Genomic DNA, 20,749 nt, shown 5'->3' with positions numbered 1-20,749 from the left:
AGAAGTACATGTAAAGTTGCCCATTTCCACTTCCAATGATACAGTTTATGTTTTGTATTGATTTCTCAATCAATAAAAAGTGAATTACTTGTTGGCATTGCCATTTCAAGCGATTTCATATGTTATTTTTTTTGATGCGATACCATATAATGTCACAGGGCCCTGGGAATGGTTTGTTTTCTGGGGGTGCTGAAATGAATTTGACAAGCGAAAAAAAAAGAAAAAAGAGGGTTTCACTTCAAAGCAAAAGCCATTTCAGTGCCAAGAAATTTGACAAGCAAAAAAGGATTTCACTGCAAAATGAAAGCTGTTTCGGTGCAAAGAAATTTGACAAGCAAAAAAAAAAAAAGAGAGAAAGGTTTCATTCCAAAATGTGGGTCATTTTCCTTGAATTTTTCCCATTACCACACATACCAGAATTCCTGGGGGTGCTGCCTATGGAAAATAATACACGGCAGCACCCCAGATTCCCAGGGCCATGTAGTGTCAGTTTTAGAAACTCACAGGGGATGTTCAGTGATACTTGATTACTCTTATATCCAAGTTTTATGAACTAGATCCATAAACCTTCAGAGTTAGGATGGTAATTTAACAAAGACCCCCAACACGGCCAAAGTTCATTGACCTTAAATGACCATTGACCATGGTCATGTGACCTGCAACTTGCACAGGATATTCAGTGGTACTTGATTAACCTAATGTCCAAGTTTCATGAACTAGATCCATAAATTTCCAAAGTTATGAAGGTAATTCAACAAATACCCCCAACTTGGCCAAAGTTCATTGACCCTAAATAACCTTTGACCTTAGTCATGTGACCTGAAACTCAGGAAGGATGTTCACTAATACTTGATTAACCTTATGTCCAAGTTTCATGAACTAGATCCATAAATTTTCAAAGTTATGATAGTAATTCAACAAATACCCCCAACTTGACCAAAGTTCATTGACGCTAAATGACCTTTGACCTTGGTCATGTGACCTGAAACTTGAGCAGGATGTTCACTAATACTTGATTAACCTTATGCTTAAGTTTCATGGACTAGGTCCATATACTTTCTAAGTTATGTCATTTCAAAAACTTAACTTTCGGTTAAGATTTTGAAAATAATTCTCCCAACATGGTCTAAGTTCATTGACCCTAAATGACCTTTGACCTTTGTCATGTGACCTGAAACTCAGGCAGGATGTTCAGTAATACTTGATCAACCTTATGTCCAAGTTTCATGAACTAGGTCCATATACTTTCTAAGTTATGATGTCATTTCAAAAACTTAACCTTAGGTTAAGATGCAGGCGAGACAAAAATGACAAGCAAAAAAAAAAAAAAGGTTATCAACAGAAAATTTAGGGGGGGTCCTGTTTTTTTTTACTCCTCCCCCCTTCATGCAGGTATATCCTGGACCCGCCTCTACTGCAGCCTTTGAACAAAAAAGCTTACACAGCTTGTAGTCATACAAATTCAAATTTTTCAAATTCAAAAGTTTATTGATATAAAATCCTGACATTGAAGGATCATCATCAAAAACAAAGAAGAAAAATAATAATACAGCATAAGCATAACATCGTAACAATGAGGTACACACAACCATATTTCATATCTTTTGCTCTCCCCCCTCCTCACGCATAAGCCTGAATTTTCCCACTTGCAGCAATTCAGCCACTCTCGTGATCACATGACACATGCACACACAGTTGCTGGAGTCATAGAGGTACATGAACAGTGCAACATGCAAATGAGTGTTGGCAGCCAAAAACACAATCTCATGAATAAATTAGCATGAATATGAGTCCCCCCATTTCTCTGCAAAAGATCATGATATGGCAACAAAAATTTACAAGATGGTAGAAAAATGACATTAACTACTTGATTGTAGAGCTAAACTTCACTGAATATATATATTTACATGTATATACTTCATTTTATATGAACTAATTATATGCTAATTTATTCAATAAAATCATATATTCTGTTCTAATTCAGTAATTAAAGCTTCTAGAGTGCTAATTTTTGCTGTATGTATTCTTCATGGCATTTCTAACAATTTTTTTTTAAACAACTGTTACCAAAGACGTTTTCTTACATATTTTTTCGCTTTTGAAAATTAAATCACGTATTTCAGCATTTTAAAACTGCACACCCGAGCATCATAAATTTGGACTCAAAAGATGCGCAAGACTTGAGGGAAAATATTCTTGGAATGACGTGGAGCAATTTTCAAACATGAAATGTTTATCGCAAAAATTTTGAGGCATCACATTATGCGGCAGAAGCCAGAATGGGTTTTTAAAAATTTGATCTTTAAATAATTACCCAGGCATAACCTAGGTATGTGACAAAAAAAATGAAAATCATCAAATATGAATAAATTTGGTATCACTTGAAAGATCTTAAAAAGACCTTTAAAATGATACCAAGAACTTTAATTTTCATCAAGAAATTATAGTTATTCCAGTTTAAGTCGCACATATTGATCCAAATTTGTGGTCATTGTCTGTATGTAAAGTCAATGGAGTACAGAACCGATTTTTGTGACCATTTTGTGACCATTTTGAACCCAAGTCTTCAACAGGCTCTAACTTCTTTGTTTTTGAGCCCTATGAAGTAATTTAGGTATCAATGGAAAGGTGAGAGAAGGCTCAATTGATGTGCATCAATTCATCTTGTAATCTTTCTTATTCTGTTTAAAATAATTTCTTCTAATTAATTCTAATTAATTATGCAAACAGAAAATCACAATTACTCGCCTCTTTATTTTGCCAAATGAAGGTGATTATGATAGATAATTCATATAATTTAGTTGGCATCAAAACAGCATCATGTAGATAATTTCCTAATAAATTTGTCTAAAGTATTGTTTTTGTAATTTCTAATGTATTTCTTTGTTTTTCTGATATAAATTACAAGCTCTTTTTCAACTTAGTATTGTAATTTTGTATGTACGGGGGTCCTTTTTTACATATAAAAAATTTATTTTGTACTTTGTATGACCAAATAAAAATATGTGTGTTTTTTTCTGATGTATTTGATTGTTTCAACAATTCCTTATGTATTCTATTGTTTCAACAATTTGTTATAATATGTAGCTTTTGATTTGAGAGACAATGGACATGTGATTACATTTTTTTAGAAGGAATGAGCAGCTGAGTGTAAAATATGTATGTAGAATTGTATGCAATTTATTTCAAGTATCAAGAAGGACGAAAATGAAGTTTTAATATATTCTATCAGTTGTCAATTTCTTAGATTTGTATACATACATTGTATTACAAAGGCCCTGTTTGAGCTCTCTTTTTAAAGAAAAATAAATTCAAATTATTAGTCGAAGCCAAAAGAAAAGGAAAAGAGTGGTCTATTTCTTTCAAAACAAAACAAAAAGCAACCAGTAAAAATATATAACAAAGCTTTAAACAACAAAACAGACATCAAAGCTCCAAACAAGCACTAAAAACAAGAGAAACAAAAGTGACACAAAAACTTGTACCGATCCCATCCCCATTTTCCAATTCAAAACACAACCCCTACCTGCACCCCTAAAAAAAGAAAAGTGAATAAAAAAATAAATAGTACAATTAATAATAAAGAAAACATAAATACAGGAGTTAGACCCATCTGGAAATGAAATATCCTTTCCTCTGAGTTTTCATGTATTTTCTCATAAGAGTGAAAAAATTACAACAAACAAAAATAAACAACATCTAGTTTGTGCATTTTAATAAAAAAATCACATTTAAGATATTCTCCTTTCAAAAGCAAATCCAGTCTCCAAATATTGAAATATGACCCCCCCAAAAAATGAAAAAATAAACAATACAATAATTTAAAAATGAAACTTTAAAAAAATATATAAAAAAAGAAACTAAATAATAAACATAATTTTTGCATTTTAATTAAAAAGTCAACATTTATGATATTCCCCTTTCAAAAGCAAATCCAGTCCCAAAATAATGAAACATGATTGAAAAGTTTCAAAACATTTTTTTTTTTCTACAAAAGAAAAAAAAAACACTATAGATTTTGCATTTTAATTTAATAAGTCAACATTAATATTCCACTTCCAAAAGAATCCAGTTTCCAAATGATAAAACATGATTGAACAATCAAAGTAAAACATGTTCATGTTGACTCTATAACCTTAGGAGGAAAGAATGTTTTTGTGACAAAATGTATTTAAATCAATATCAGAATAACAATCTACGGTATAATGACAGACATTTTCAGAAAAAGGCACAATATTATCAAGTGAACAAATTAGATCTAGTTCAATCCAGCATGAACGACTCACTATCGACCACTCCCGTCATCAAGCCCTCTGCATCGGGTACCGGTAGCTCGACTGCCGAAAGACCGTCGGGAGCCCACCGCATCGGGCAGCTCGACTGCCGAGAGACCGGCTGTGACAAGGGTAGCTCGCTTCGCTTATATCTGGACTGCACTGCGTCACGATAGAATCGTTTGATTTGACATTTTTTGTAGATTTGAATATATTCTAAAACAATTTAGATACATAATTGGATCGTAGTTCTACTTACCATAAAAAAATTTCGATCATTTGCGCATCCCAAAATTTGATGAACTTTCAAGCTCCGATATCCACACTTCACAGGCGAGTATCCACATTGAAACTTATATGTACAGAAAGAGCACATTTTCAACTGTCTGTATCAAGGCACGAGATTGCATCAACTATGTGCGCATGCGCATGAAACCCCATTTTCGATGAGCCGCCCAGACAGAGGCGATGCCACTTGCAGCAAAACCCGCGCGAAAACCGTGCAGCCAAAACCAGCGCTCGCGATGCGCCCGTATTCGCACATACCTACATAACCATGTCCATGATAACTCCTTAACGAATGGCCGAATTTCCTTAATTCTTTTTTTGTTGCATTTCCAATGCAAAGACCTTTCATTTGATATATCATTCGCCAATATTTATCTTAATATTGGGGTAATTATTATAGCTATACTATAGCTAAGCTAACTACAGTTAGATAGGAACAAAGTCAAGATCACACCAAAGTGAGCGACTGGGACTAAAGTAGGCAACTACAACTCCATCCAAATGGGAAATAGTGCAGAACTCACAAAAACGTCATCATTTAACCAAACATTGTCTTATAACTTAAATATTAAAAAAATTGCACTAACTTACCGAAACTTGATACACTGACGAGGAAAGATGCAGCGGCTTTATTGATGCCATGTTTACAAAATAAAATTGCGTAATCCAAGAAAGGATGAAGGCAGCAACAAAACCCCGGATGATCAATATGATTTGCGGTGTCTTTTATTCACCCAGGCCCAAAAGATTGTAATTTTCCAGTCAAGCTCGCACGAGGCTCACGGTGTTTTTTGTGCTTTTTTAGGGGGGGGCGTAGAGGAACATGTCGCTTTTCCCCCCTTGGAAACAAGCAAACTCTAAAAGATCGAGGAAGAATTGGAAAAAAATTGCTTAATTGTCACTTTATAAAATTTTCGCTCGCGCTTCGCTCGCATTGCATGTTCGATGAGATACATATCTTGCTCAATAGGCTGATATGGAGCTTGAAATATCAAGTTTTTAAGTCATATACAAAACATATATCAGCTCGGACATCGAGCTTAATAATTTTGTTTACAATTTGATTTACAAAAATGTCCGTTTTAGTCTGAGTATCAACCATGGTATCAACATTTTTAGTCCGCGCCGCGCGCTCACATTATATTTGATTTGTCAAGCTATATTCTCTTCGTGTATTCCATATAAGGTTCTAAAAATATCCCTTTTCAGGTTTGATTTTTAAGACCTATCAGCTATAGCACTGCGCGTTCGCATTTGATTAGTGAGTATATGCATACCTCTATAGAAATTCTAAAACAAACTATTTAAAATTCTATTTTCATGACATTTGTGATGGGAAATCTAATTCCCCTCGCCAGGGGGGCAGGCTGGTGGATTTCACCGGGAAAATTAAAAAAACAGGAAAAGGAGAAACGAGGAGAAAAGGATTGAGGGAAATGGAAATAAAAGGAAGAACAAGAGGAATATGGGAGGGAATTCAAGGAAAGGGAAAGAAAAGCATGATTAGTAGGAAAATGAAACTGAAATGAAAAAAAATTGCACGGGACAGAATGGCGGGAAAGGGAAAGAAAAGGGGGGCAAAAAGAAGCTTCCGGGGGATTTGCCCCAGATCCCATGCAGTAGGGGCTCTTCATCTCAAAAGATAGATTCTCATGAAGAAGTGATTTTTTTTCCTTCTCGCTTCGCTCGCTCGGCTTATATTAAGCAACTTTTTGCCACAAGCGTTATGTTGTGCCCCCCCCCCCTTTTTTTTTTTACTCATCACGCTATTGCCGCATAAAGCTTTGCCCTAATGCTCGAGCACAATCATAAAAAAAATCCTGTTCATACCTTGGTATGACGGGGAACCTTTTGGCTCTTGCTCCCCTGGCCACCGATCCATGTTATGCCCCTATAGGTTCATTACGCTACAGACTGGAAGAGACCAAGTTTGTTGCGATGGCATATAATTTGCACACTGCAAAATCTCCGATGTTGATTTACCCCGAGCCCGGAATCTATATGTTTACACCAGAGAAGTATTGAAACAACACCAGTTTGGAATCAAACCGATGCTGTTTAATACTAAATGGTGTTGGATAAACACCTATCAGAATCCCACTTCATAAAGACTTATCATAATAACAAATGCAAAATTTATACATCAATGTCACTATCAGCCAGTCAGATTGAACGATCTCAGTAGTTTATTGCAAATTTATTATCATAACAAGTTTTATGAAATGGGCACCTGGTGTTAGACCAAAACCAAACTGGTGTTGTTTAACATTTCTGTGGTGTGGACATATATAGTTTCAAGTTCCAGTTTCTATTTCATTTCCATCAATAACATTACAAACAAATACAAATCAGACATATATCATACATATAAACAATGAAAAATGAAATATGGTTACAATGCAAATCAACTACAAATAGCAAAACGCGGGGTGGTGGTAAATCAACACTGGAGTTTTTGCAGAGTTCATTTGTAATAAAATTAATAGATTTGATGTACAATGTAGGTGATTTTTCTTTTAAGAAAAAAAATGCAAGCTTCCACATTCGATAACTGCATATGCTCAGTCTTATACTACAATCATTATACCAAATGAATTGGAAAGAAAAGAAATAGTATTGTAGAATGATCCTACCCTCATCGCAAGCACATGTTTCCGGCATGTTTCTCACAGGCAACAGCCCTCCTAATTGCAGTAAATATGCCTGGACATTAACCTTATAAATATCCATTAAACCTTTTGACATAAATTTCCATTTTCAATTGAGATAGGCCTATTTCACAAAGCGTTCAGCAAAAATTGATTATTCTATAATTAAATTATACTTTTTCTATCATTTAACTTTCTTTATTTTTCATTGCCCCCTCTTGCCTCTTTTTGGAGGGGCCGGGGGGGGGGGGCAAAATGTGATTTAGTCACATCTTTTTGGAAGGGGGAAGACTCTGATCATGGGCCTTGGTGTGCCGGACTTGTGCCCCTGATCAGGGGCCCGTAACACAGAACTTAGCAATGATCGTAGAACACTTTTCTACGATTGCTTGCATTGACTACAATGTACAATCAAGCGTATGATTAATCGCTAACCCATAGGCTTTAATTGTGTTAGGGGACCCTGATCACCTTATGCACGGTGGAAAGATATTTTTGTTGCAATTTAGTACACAAATCTGCGTAAATATAATATACACATAAATTATCTGTAAAATGTACGTTAATTAGAGCAAAATGATGAAAGGCAGGAAATTTTTTGAAGTCTTAATTAATTCAAACAGCATATGATAAATCACTACTACATGTAAATACAGAAACACTAATAGAGATACACATAGAGACAGTGCACTTGAGTAATTAAATAAATATACATGTATAAAAACAATTAAATGCATAAAAATATAAGAAGTAGTGTATTCCGAATGTATTTATATGTAGCAAAGATATTCTATTTCGAAGAAATCCCAGATGAGATCGACAGCTGCCCCCCCCCCCCGCGTATATTCTCAAGGACACCGTATTATTGCAACTTTAGAGAAAATAATAAGCGCCTAGCTTCATTCTGACCTAATCATGTGACGTGAAATCAGCTGTGACTGTCGTGTGTGTTGTGTGTGCAAGAACGCACGCAAAAACTTTCGACCAATGACCAACAAGAAGACAACCAGCCCACACCAGGCCAGAAGAACTTTCTTTTATATGAAAGAGACATTCAGAGTTGTCAAAGATCTCACTCCAGCACAAACTGTGACAACAATAAAATGGGAACCGGGATTAGCAGTAATGCCGCGGGTTTCATCGGGGCTGCAGTCGCGATTGTGTGCTTTGGAAGCAACTTGGTGCCCGTAAAGCACGTAGAGACTGGAGACGGTAAGCGACCCTTTTTTCAGTTTACATATTCAATCACAACGGACTTTGACTTTGGGACCGCAGCCAAACGGGTGGAGGGGGAGGCAACCATATAATCTGGGTCAATTCCGAGTTCATTTGAAAGTAGGCTGGAGCGTAATTAGACAGCTGAAATCTGTTTGGACTGGAGGAGTTCTCAAAACATTTTCTTGTCTTTTTTTAAATTTCTCCTTGGCTTAGGCTTAGCTTTGCCTCAAGCAAAGACAAGTCCAGTGGAACACCATCAAATATAACCCAGGAGCTTACCGTGTATTTGACCATACTCACGGGACTACATCTGGGCACAGACTGGAACCTCAAAAAACGAAAAGTTCTCTCCTTCTACCCCCGTCTCAATCGGCCATTTTTGTTATGAATTGTAACAAAATGGCAGATCGAGACTGGGGTAGAAGGAGAGAACTTTTCGTTTTTTTGAGGTTCCAGTTTGTGCCCAGATGTCAGAAAACTGCCACTCATTAGACCTTCATCCATATAATCGTGGTAAGTGCATAATTTCTGTTTTCACAATTCATTTGGAGAAATATTTAGACCATAAATCACCCTAGTCCCGTGAGTATGGTAAAATACACAGTAAGCCCCTGGGCTCCCTGGGTTACATCAAATAGAGACTGAAACATTAATTAATTCTATCTAGAGCTTAAGCCAAAGCAAAGTCGAGGTTAATTTAATAAAATAATTATCATTATGAAGATGTAGAAAAATTAAAATCTCTGAATTTCCTACTTCCAAATAATCTCTCTAGTCTAGACAATTCTAACTATGATTGCATCAGCATATTTTGTTATAATTTATGAATGTCTGAGACTGAGAAAATGAATTTACCGGGTAACTGATATATGATGCTTAACTTGTATATATTCTTGCGCTATGCAGCACCATACTTTCATCTTGACAATATGATATTATTGATTATGTGACATTGATGACTTCTGGCAATCGAGAATTAGACCTAGATATTAAATATTATAGAAAAGAGGGATATCATTATATTTGTATTGATCCTAATTTTGCAAGACTCCAAGAGTTAATCAAAATAATATATTCATATATAAATGTAAATATATTAATATGATATATATAAATATAACTGCATAATTATATATTTATATATAAATATAATATATGAATATAATATATTCATATATGAATAATGTAGTACAAAAAAATTGGATACACAATCATAAGTTCTGTAAATAAATTATTTGAAGTTATATCAAGAAATCAGTTAAGAATCAATGAGTGGCTATTATAAGAAGTTGCAACTTCATTGAAAATGGAACAAAATTTATGTCTAAATATTGATTTTTTTAAAGAGATTAAAAAAGAATGTTTCTACCATGAGAAGGTCTTTTTTTAATTTAAATTTTCAGATATTGTTATTTAGTGGCATTATCATTTTGCTTCTTAAAAAAAAGAAACTGAGCTAAAACAGGACATATCGATTGATTCGATTCCAATTTCCTCCCATGAATTTGTCTCCAATTATTAATAGACTTGGCTTTGTTATAATTTGATATTAGCATATTGTATAATAAAGAAATATACGTTTTGGTTTTTAATTTGAATAGTGAAGGAGACTGAATGTGAAAAGATGTTTATAATGCACCTTTGAACTAGGCCGATGTTTGAAAAAATGATAGAATCACTAAAATGATTAAAGAATCTAATGGGTTCAATTCATTCTTTGGGATAAGGCACTGTACACTGATAGGCATTGCAATTTGTTGGCCTGACAGTTTCAGCTGTCAATTTATTAATTGTTGAGTGTGAGGGCATTGGGAGACCAATCATATGCAGTTGACAATGTTTTCATGATAGATATCGATCTCACAATGATGAACTCATCTATACTGCAACTGTAGTGATAGCCAAATCAAGAACTCAGAGTGATATTAAGAAGTATATTCACCAAAGAGCAGATATTGAACTTTTTCGGTACCGCCTACCAAATGACTTTTTGAAATCCTTTCTTCAAATCGTTTTTACTCACTCATGCGGGAATGAAGTTATATCAGATTAAAGAGGAGACTCTAACTAAGCTTTACAATGATGGGTTATTTGTCTATCATTTTTGTGCTAAGTTAGATGCTAAAGCATTAATAATTCTGGGTTCCATTTTTATGTATAAATAAAATATCAAGAAGATGCAAGTATAATTTATTTATATTCCATTCGCAGGTGTGTTCTTTCAGTGGATAATGTGTTCAGGTGTTTGGTTTGTTGGCCTTATGATCAACTTATTCCGCTCTAGTCCAACCTTCTATCCTTTATCTATGCTTGGTGGTTTCCTCTGGGCGTCAGGTACGTATCAACTCAGATGAAAACAATTGAATTCTTAAAGTCAAGTACATGTAGTTGCAACAAACAATAATTTAATGAGGAAGTATGTAAAATGATCAGAAGAAATTATTACACTTAAGATCACCAACACCAATAATAGGCTAGGCAATAGTACTAGATTTGTGCTGTAGACATGTGTCCAAAAAGTCAATCTATAGGTGAGTTGGCCCTCAAATTTTCTTTCCATATTTTGAGTGAACAATGTAGACCAACTTCTCACATTTTTTTGCCAAGTTGATTATCTATTGATGTGACATGTTTCCACGGCTCCTCTCTGAGGCTCACACAGTCTAGGTCAGCATAAAGACTTTAAAATGCCCTTTTTAGCCACTAGCCCACACAGTTTAGCATATAGGGATGGACCAATATCCTACATGCATTTTCCAGCACATTTTATGAGAGTATTTAAGCCTTACTTTTCACTATTTAGGAAATTTTGAGCTAAGTTTTGAGCAATGTCTGTGACAATAATGCTAATAAAGAATATATTAATAAAGGTAATGCTTTTTAGTAGAAATGCTGTTTTGTTTTTTTTTGTCCTACCTACCATAGTACCAATAAGCACTTGTGGGATAGTGTCTTATCACTTGGAGTAAAAAAAGACCCAACACCTGGCTGGAATGTCTTTTTTATTTTGTCCCTTTCTCAACAAGTACGGTATACTTTTTCTGCCAGAATCATTTGGCACCTATTATTTTTATATAAAACATACAAACACTTGGGTAGTCATTTATTGGATTATTTTCAAATTCATTTTTAGTTTGATTTCACAATAAGTTATGTTTAACTTATTTTGGGCAAAGAATTTCATTGAACAGTTTATAGTCAATACAGAAGTACAAGATTGCTCTTTTTTCCTTGCACTCTTATTTTATCAGTCTTGTCCACATATTCATTAAAAAAAACAGATTTTAGCTGGTTGTTATTTTATTGCATTTTGTTCAATTATTTTGTAGTCACAATGCAAGCTCACTTGTTTTTATCTACGTATCAGGAAACGTAATGGTGGTGCCAATTTTAAAGACCATCGGACTAGGGCCAGGTTTACTGATTTGGTCGTCAGCCAATATGATATCTGGATGGGCCAGTGGACAGTAAGTTTATTGTAAATTTATGTTTATGCAGACTTTATTGTTCAGACTCGTTTAATCCTGTAAAACCTTTCTTTGTACTTGAACCCTTTATTATGTATTGTCTGTTTTAGACAAGCATATAAAATAGACATGTACATTTGACTTAACTTGGTTTGTAGTTACCCATTAAAATTCTTACTCGATAGGATTTCATTGAAATCTGATATTTGATCCAGTTTAAGTTCCAAATGTAATCAGAATAGGTAGCATGTTTTACTGTATTACAAATTTAAAAAAGAAGGTTTTCATGAACACTGCATGTAGATCACTCAAGAAAATGAATAATTGAACTTGATATGTTGCTTGCAATATGTGTGTATTTCAAATGCGCCTTATTGCTTTAAAAAAAAAAAGAGTTCTGTCATCAAAAGATTATTATGTCTGAGAAATCTGCTGGTATTACGAGAATCAGGGGTGGATCCAGGATTTTCCAAAAGGGGGGGGGGCACATTTTCCCAAGGAAAAATTTGACAAGCAAAAAAAAAAAGGTTTTCACTTTCAAAGGGGGGGAGGGCACACTTCTGTTTTAACTGCATTTTTACATTAATTACAAATTCTAATTGTGCCTCTCCAAAGGGGTGGGGGCCTCCCCCCTGGATCCGCCAGTGACGAGAATAATGTATATTTCTTATAATGCAGACAATGATGCCTGTTATTTAAGATCTATCTCATCTTCACTGTATGTTTCATGTAGATTTGGATGGTTCGGTTTGAATAAAGATGTGTTAACACGACCAACTCTGAATTATATTGGATTTGCTTTGGCTTTTATGAGGTAAATGAAATATATTTTGATCTTCATTCTTGTAAAAATCCTTCCTTATTTTATATGATAGACCATATTCTTTGATATGAAGAAGGTTTTGTGGTATGTACTGTACACCCTTAATGCATATTTGATAAGCTTTAACTTTCAGTCATTGGTTGAAATTTTGTATGTTGTATACAACTTATACTGTACATATACAGAGGTACAGTGTATATTCAACCATTTCATCCTGATTTTATCCAGTCAAAATTAGTTTTTGAATTGCAATGCATTTATTGTTTGATCGTATTTATTTCTACATTCAATATATCAAATAATTGTATCATTTTCATATAATTTTTTTAATACTAGAAAAAAAATTGGAAAATAATAATTTCTGAGAGGCAGAATGTCATCACTAGTGAGTTGTTTGATCTCAATGGAGACTCAATAAGCTTTCATGAATCATGAAAAGTTTTATTTTGTTTTCTTGTGGGGGATCCAAAATGAGGGGAAAAAATTATTTGAAATATCTCAATAATTGATTGCTTTCATTTCAGATTAGTGATATTTGTGGGAGTCAAACCAGATCCTGTTGGTCTAAAGCAAAAGACAATGGGTTCATCGACCCCTACCGATCCATCTAGTGATAGCAATCCTTTAATTAATACAGATCAACATGCAGTAAGTATCGATCTATCAATCTAGCTATCTATCTATCTTTCTCTTTCTATCTATCATTTTATCTATCCTTTATCTATCTATCTATCTATCTATCTAATCTATCTATCTTTTTATCTATCTATCTTTTTATCTATCTATCTATCTACCTCTCTCTCTTTTTTCCATCTATCTAACATTTTTGTCATGCAATAATGCACAAAAAAAAGGATGTTACATTTTAAGACCTAAGATTGTAGACATATATGTTGTTATACATTGTATGTACACTTGCAAATTATGGGATAGTAGGTTATCCATTTATCTAAGTTGCCTTTTATTGAGTATCCTTTTTGTAATTCTTTTTAAAATTGTATTATTTGTTGATTTCAGGTCAATACCTCCCATAAAGTGGAGAACCAGACAATATCTACTGATGCATCATGGGTAGATCACCTGACTACCATGCAGAAAAGGATAGTGTATGTATACATTTGAGTATTTATATGGAAAGAGGTTTCGTGACAGAATTCATTACCTCATTCAAAAGGAGCTATTTTGATTAAAGCATGTATACAAATTTTGGTTAATCTGATGATTAAGTTTATGAATCTATAGTGAGCTAAAATGAAAGAGAAAATCCTTAATCACGTCTTGTGCAAAATACGCAAAATATTTCATCAGGATGTCAAAATGAAAAAAAAAAACTCTGTTAATGGTAAAATTTGATACTGCCCTCCGGTTTTACTATATCTGTACCAGAGAGGTGGCAGGGTACTTTGGCAAGTGAAGACAAGACAACTTAAATGGACCAAATTCACACAGGTAGTTTCTTTAATACCCTTGGTTGAACCTATGGTTTATGCTGATTTCTTGTATAATTACGCTTATTTACCACATATATTAAAAAAGCCAAATGCTGATGCATGCTAGCAAATTGTCGCCTGTTGTCATGGTTTAGTACGCTATTTTATTCATGAGTCCACTGTTTTAAATTAATGCGTCCACTCTTCAAAACAGTGGACTCATGAATAAGATAGCGTACTAAACCACTGCGACAGGCGTCAATTTGGGGCACTGAGATAAATGCACATCAGCATGGGACATTTTTTTAATATACGCAGTAAATTTATACCAGAAATCTGCATAAACCATATGGGTTCATCCAAGGGTTTTCAAAACCACCTTTGTGAATTTGGGCCAATGTGATTTTTTTTCTCAATTGACTTACAGGGATAGAGAAACATAACCAGGGCCTCTCTCTTGATAGTTATCTTCCTTTTCTTTTCCTTTTTTTACTATTTAAAACGAATCATGGGGGTGGTAGGTTGCCTCTACATGAACATAATAATATTCATGTATTATATTTTTCAGAGGCTGTGTGCCATCGATTACAAATCAGGTTTTCTTTTTCTTTAATAGGCTATTTCTATCCTGCGTTGATTAATAGTATATATTCATGTGTTTTTATATCTTTCAGAGGATGTTCGCTATCTCTAATATCTGGTATTCTTTATGGCTTCAACTTTATTCCTTGTTTATGGATCCAGGATAATGTTAAAGGGGCGAGTCAAGATGGTAAAAACTTTGGTGTTCCCTGTATTCCTTGAGGCTTAAGAGGGAAGTTCACCCTGACGATCAGTTGGTTTTGATAAAAAAAACAAAATTAGAGCAAGATATTTTTGAAGGTTTGATGAAAATCTGTTAAAGAATAAGTGAATTATGAATTTTATAAAGTTTAGTTTTGTGCCATCACAGACAAGCAGCTTCTCCATAATTGTGTGATATAAATTCTCAAAAATGAATTTTTTTCTAAAAATTTAAATTTAATATTTATTTGTGTGGTGGAATTACCATCAGACACATCATTTGATATCCCCTTCTATAAGAAAAATATTTTGTTCATTATGTTCTATTAAAAAAAAAGGAAATTATGGATTTTGTATTACATTAAATAACTCGAATATACTTTGATGGATCTTCATCAAAACTTTAATATTTTACTCTTTTACCTATTTTTATTAAAACAATTTATTTGCGGGGTGAACTTTCCTTAGTATACATGTATTTTGAGATAGCTCATTGTTTAATGAAATTTTGATATATAGATAAGATGGCAAGCATTTATTTTATGGGGGTATCATGAACTTAAAGTGACAGTAACACTCATATTTCAAACTGGAGTATTGCAAAACCATGAATAATAGGTCTAATTCTTTTGATTTGTACAATTTCATGAATTCACAATATTATCGCAATATTACAAAAATATTGACTTTCATCTTCATGTTCTTCTTTAAATAGAACTCCTCCAGGATTCAGAGAGACCCAATTTCTATAAACTTGATAATTTTGTCATTCTATAGATAATTAATATTTTTATTTATATGACACCTAGATAGATCCTTGTCATTTGATTGGTTGTTTGATATTGATCATTCAGCCCATTTTACAATGATGTCATCAACCGTGCAATATCGGATCCATTCATCGTGCAATTTTGAATCCATACGATTTTTCCATTGTACGCGCGCACCGAGACTGCAGGCACCACAAGAAGAACCACTCGTGTTTGCAGCGTGCGAGTTGTATGTACGCGATAATCAACAGACCAAGCTCGCACTGCATGAGCATATTTTGCATCGGAATTCCTAAATTTCATATGAAAAACAATCGATGTTTAGGAGTCATTTAAACCCAAATAATGAATGTTCTTTTCTTTCGTGCAATGGACAGAATACTTCATTTGGTGAAAGATGAGATGAATGATCCATTCAACTCAGCTACGCCTCGTTGAATGGATCATTTCATCTTTCACTGAAGTATTCTGTCCATTGCACTCATAAACATTCATTATTTGAATAATATCCAATCCACATTTTTCTCCATTCTTACTCCACCTCATAAACTGCTCATGCCAATGATAATTTGAGAGCATTACAACTTTTCAAAAGGATTAGAAAACGGTATTTACCAGTCAGTTCGTAGTTCCATTCTGCTTATCATCAGAAGGTCATTTGTACTAAAGTGACATGGTGATTTAATATTCAATGAGATAAGCACCAAATTTGATGTCTTGATTATTCATATATTACATTGTTATAACAACATGCATTCAAAGTAGATATGCAACAATTACCTTCATAGAGTGTTCATTGGTGTGCTTTTCTAGTCACCTGTTCTATTCCATTCCTGCTATGCTTACGTATTATTATTACTATTATTATTAAGTCTCAAACTTGCCCATGAGGTAACACCGAACTGGCTTATTAATTCATGGTTACGTCAGCAAACTGTTGTCACTGTATGTATTATTGCTCCTTCCAGGTTTAGACTATGTGTTTGCACATTATTGTGGCATCTATGCAACCAGTACAGCCTACTTCCTCATCTATTCTGCCTACATGCAGAACAAACCCCAGTACTCAGAGAGGCTCGTCTTGCCCAGTATGGTCTGCGGTATGATGTGGGCGGTCGCCCAAGCAGGGTGGTTCGTAGCCAACACAAACCTTACCGAATCGGTGGCCTTTCCCATCGTGACAACGGTAAGGGAATCAAAACTTGCTTTAAAATCATAATATCAGCAGTTTAGTGGGTGAAGAATTAGTCAAGAGTTGGGACTGGCAAGTCGATTTTTATAGCCTTTGGAATACTGTGACCCTCAAAATAGATCTCAGAATACCCTGAACAAGCAATGTGCCTTCTGCACCCTGAAAAATGCCTCAACTATTCCATTTTCATGATTCTGAAATGCAATCATACCCTTAAGATGTATCAAGGCAGTTGAAAAGTACATGTATATGTGTTTGCTATGTACACTATACATCACATAAGTTTTCTGTGAGGGGGATCCTTAGTGGCCGCTATGCAGGAGGCCGCCATGCAGGAGGCCGCCAAGACAGACTTGATACCCATTTTTCCTAATTTGGCAGTTTTTACACCTTTCACCTGTACATGAACATCACCTGTCCATGGGGAAAATTGTGTATGAATCAAGCATGCATGGTGTCCACCTTGTATTTGGCAGTGATTTCCCTTCTACTGTATGTACTATGTCATGACATGTGCTATTTTTTTATATTACTAATCTTTCTTTTCATTCCTATTCCAGGGTCCTTCTATTCTTGCTGCCCTGTGGAGTGTGTTCTACTTCCGAGAGATACGTGGACTGAGGAATTACATCCTTCTTGTCATTGCCTTTATTGTAGCTACAGCTGGTGTTGTGTGCACTGCCCTATCTAAAGTATGAATGGTGCCAGCACGTTTCCCTGGGGTACTCCCAGACTTCAAGGAAGTAAATTAAAATTTGCTGTAACTTCTGAAAAGGATCAATTAACTCGGCCATTGACTTGCTTTGTTTGAAATATTATTTCAATGAATGGAAAAAACAAATAAGTTTACTGCCATTTTTACCTCATTTTCATTTAACAAGTACATTTACCTGTAATGAGAAATGAAAGAGAAATTGATGTGATATTATGCTCATTTTGTAACAGCTAGAATTTATACTGCATAAATTCATTACAGAATTAGGAATTATTTGTGAGGGAAACTTGTGTCACAATATTTTTGTGTGAAAATCTGAAATATCAAATTATCATATTGGATTATTCTATTTTGTGATCTTTATGATGATATATTTTTCTATTTTTGTATTAAAATAAAACTAAATGTAATTATTTGCATTGTTTTTGTTGTGGTAAAATTCTCAGGGTGGATGAATATATTGACCATTATTATAAATTTTTTGTAGTTTTTGTGTGGTATCACGTACTGTGATTGCATTTGTGCCAAATTTAATATATGACATGTTCAAGTATATCACACTGGTAAAATGATCAGACAATGAACATGTAACTACATACTTTTGAGGAAAACTTAATGAGTTTGCTACTATGTATACATGTAGGAAGGTATGTCTTTGATTTGCTCTTGTAAGTGCTATGATTTTAAGATTCGTCGAACTTGTTGTTTGGTAACCTTTTTTAACACGGCGGGGGAGGGGGGCTGATTCAGATCGCGTCGCTCGCTGAATTTTTACTTTCAAGTCTCGCACAACTTTTAAGACCAAAATTGCGACCCCCAGAAATGCGGTTCCGAAATTATGCAACATTTCTTAAGTGCATGCAGGCCCAAAATTGTTCAAAAACGTGAATTTGTGTACAAATCCAATGCAAATGGTGTTTTTAGCCAAAATTCATAAATGTATTATTATTTTTCCTTTCACAATTCAAAATCAATTGATTCCATCTTTTTAATGGTCAAAATAAAGTCCCTGACAATTTCCATTGAATAAACAAAAAATAACAAGAGTGTCGCCAAGGCGAGCACATAATACGCCCGCCTGTAAAGCGGAAAATGGAGATATCATTCAAGCAAGAAAAGTGGAAGGTGGCGACTTCACCTTTGACTGTCTGACCTCAATATCAATAGAATTCCTGAGATCTATGCTAGTATCATACAAACTAAATTATATGAGCCTAAAGGTTAAGTTAAACTGAAGTTATCGCAAGGACTGCAGCAGGGTAAGGTGAAAACATGTCACTGTGACCTTGACCTTTTGACCTCAAAATCAATAGGCTTCCTGGGATCTATGCTAGTATCATACACACTAAATTATATGAGCCTCTAGGTTAAGTTCAACTGAAGTTATCGCGTTTACAAGGACTGCAGAAGGGTACGATGAAAATACGTCACTGTGACCTTGACGTTTGACCTTTTGACCTCAAAATCAATAGGCTTCCTGGGATCCATGCTAGTATCATACATACCAAATTATATGAGCCTACAGTAGGTTAGGTTCAACTGAAGTTATCGCGTTTACAAGGACTGCAGAAGGGTACGATGAAAATACGTCACTGTGACCTTGACCTTTTGACCTCAAAATCAATAGGCTTCCTGGGATTAATGCTAGTATCATACACACCAAATTATATGAGCCCTAGGTTATGTTCAACTGAAGTTATCGCGTTTACAAGGACTGCAGAAGGGTACAATGAAAATACGTCACTGTGACCTTGACCTTTTGACCTCAAAATCAATAGGCTTCCTGGGATTAATGCTAGTATCATACACACCAAATTATATGAGCCCTAGGTTATGTTCAACTGAAGTTATCGCGTTTACAAGGACTGCAGAAGGGTACGATGAAAATTTGTCACTGTGACCTTGACCTTTGACCTCAAAATCAATAGACTTCCTGGGATCCATGCTAGTATCATACATACCAAATTATATGAGTCTAGGTTAAGTTAAACTGAAGTTATTGTTTACAAGGAAAAGTTAACGGACGGACGGACACCGAGCGTGATACCATAATACGTCCCGTCGAGACAGGCGTATAAAAAAACAAAGAAATACATTACAATTGATCGGATCCCTAAAAAGAGTCTGTGAACCAAAAATTAGCATTTTAGGGGCATTAGTTAATTAGAGCAAACTTTTGATTTTACGTATAAATTAGCATTATTAATTAGCTACGAGATTTTTCACAGAATTTGACCTTATAGTTATGTAGATTATGCCATGGGTAACGTGCATGCCAATTTTTGTCGCGATTGACGACCAAGATCATAAGGGGGGAGGGGCCGATCTCATCCCCCTATCTATTCTGATAGTTTTAGCCGGGGGGGGGGGGTACTCAGATTTCAGTCAGAATGGGTTGTGCTAATCTCATCCCCCCCCCCCCCCCGTCTTCTTAGGCGTCGAAATAGCCGTCTATTTAGGGTTAAAAGTTAAAAATCCGCTTTTCATGTAAAATCCTCAGATCGTGCAAAAAACAAATAGAAAGAACAAAAAAAAGCCATAGGTTCAGAGGTCTCTCAGTCGCACAACCCATTCCGACTGAAATCTGAGTACCCCCCCCCCCCCGCTAAAACTATCAGAATAGATTAAGTACTAGCCAAATCATGTGGTGCTATTTAGTTAGCATATATCAGGAATTCTGACGACACTACCTTATTCATATTTTCAAGATCTAATGCAAATGTGACGTACATACATGTATATGAATTGGAATAGAAAAAATATATATTATTGCATAAAATAAAAATATGTATTTGAATCACTCTCTTTCATTGAGTTCAATATTGTGAGTCATCATTATAGATGGGTAATAATATCCAGAGTCCCTTTGGAAGTGTAAAGAGATATTATAATGTAATTGCACTTTATACAAGAACAGAAAATATAACTGATACTATTGTTATAACCATATGGATGTAACCATACAACCACTTAGATAATCAAATCATAATCATTCTTATCATCATGATAAGGATCATCGTCACATCATTGTCATCATCATCATCCTCTATTTGTCATGGTTGTCACCATTATTTGAGCATTCGATTCTTGAGGATATCACAACACCCATTCCTCTTGAGACAACAAAGACACTTGAATATG

The 20,749-nt window shown here is 34.7% G+C and overlaps 1 protein-coding gene across 2 annotated transcripts; it reads left to right on the top strand.

The window, feature by feature from the left end:
- Positions 1-8,116: 8,116 nt before the first annotated feature.
- Positions 8,117-20,294, top strand: LOC129261310 (transmembrane protein 144-like). 2 transcript variants are annotated; one of them, XR_010293505.1, is made up of 10 exons: positions 8,120-8,422; positions 10,640-10,762; positions 11,796-11,895; positions 12,629-12,709; positions 13,243-13,366; positions 13,736-13,824; positions 14,823-14,920; positions 16,670-16,887; positions 17,454-18,014; positions 20,227-20,294. XR_010293505.1 is itself a non-coding variant. In XM_064099166.1 (9 exons), the coding sequence occupies exons 1-9, from the start codon at positions 8,314-8,316 to the stop codon at positions 17,589-17,591; spliced, it is 1,080 nt and encodes a 359-aa protein (XP_063955236.1). In that variant the 5' UTR covers positions 8,117-8,313; the 3' UTR covers positions 17,592-20,115. The 2 variants fall into 2 exon arrangements, 1 of the variants encoding a protein (XP_063955236.1); XM_064099166.1 differs by lacking the exon at positions 20,227-20,294 and having other exon boundaries at positions 8,117-8,422; positions 17,454-20,115.
- Positions 20,295-20,749: the final 455 nt, after the last annotated feature.

Source organism: Lytechinus pictus, chromosome 5 (genome assembly GCF_037042905.1).
Source record: "Lytechinus pictus isolate F3 Inbred chromosome 5, Lp3.0, whole genome shotgun sequence".
In the NCBI taxonomy this organism is placed as follows: Eukaryota; Metazoa; Echinodermata; class Echinoidea; order Temnopleuroida; family Toxopneustidae; genus Lytechinus; species Lytechinus pictus.
This window is presented reverse-complemented; position numbering and strand designations above follow the sequence as displayed.

Coding starts and splice junctions, on each gene's coding strand:
- LOC129261310 (XM_064099166.1), top strand. CDS start 8,314: ATGGGAACCGGGATTAGCAGTAATGCCGCGGGTTTCATCGGGGCTGCA. Junction 11,896..12,628: donor TCTGGATGGGCCAGTGGACA/GTAAGTTTATTG, acceptor TGTTTCATGTAG/ATTTGGATGGTTCGGTTTGA. Junction 16,888..17,453: donor CCTTTCCCATCGTGACAACG/GTAAGGGAATCA, acceptor TTCCTATTCCAG/GGTCCTTCTATTCTTGCTGC.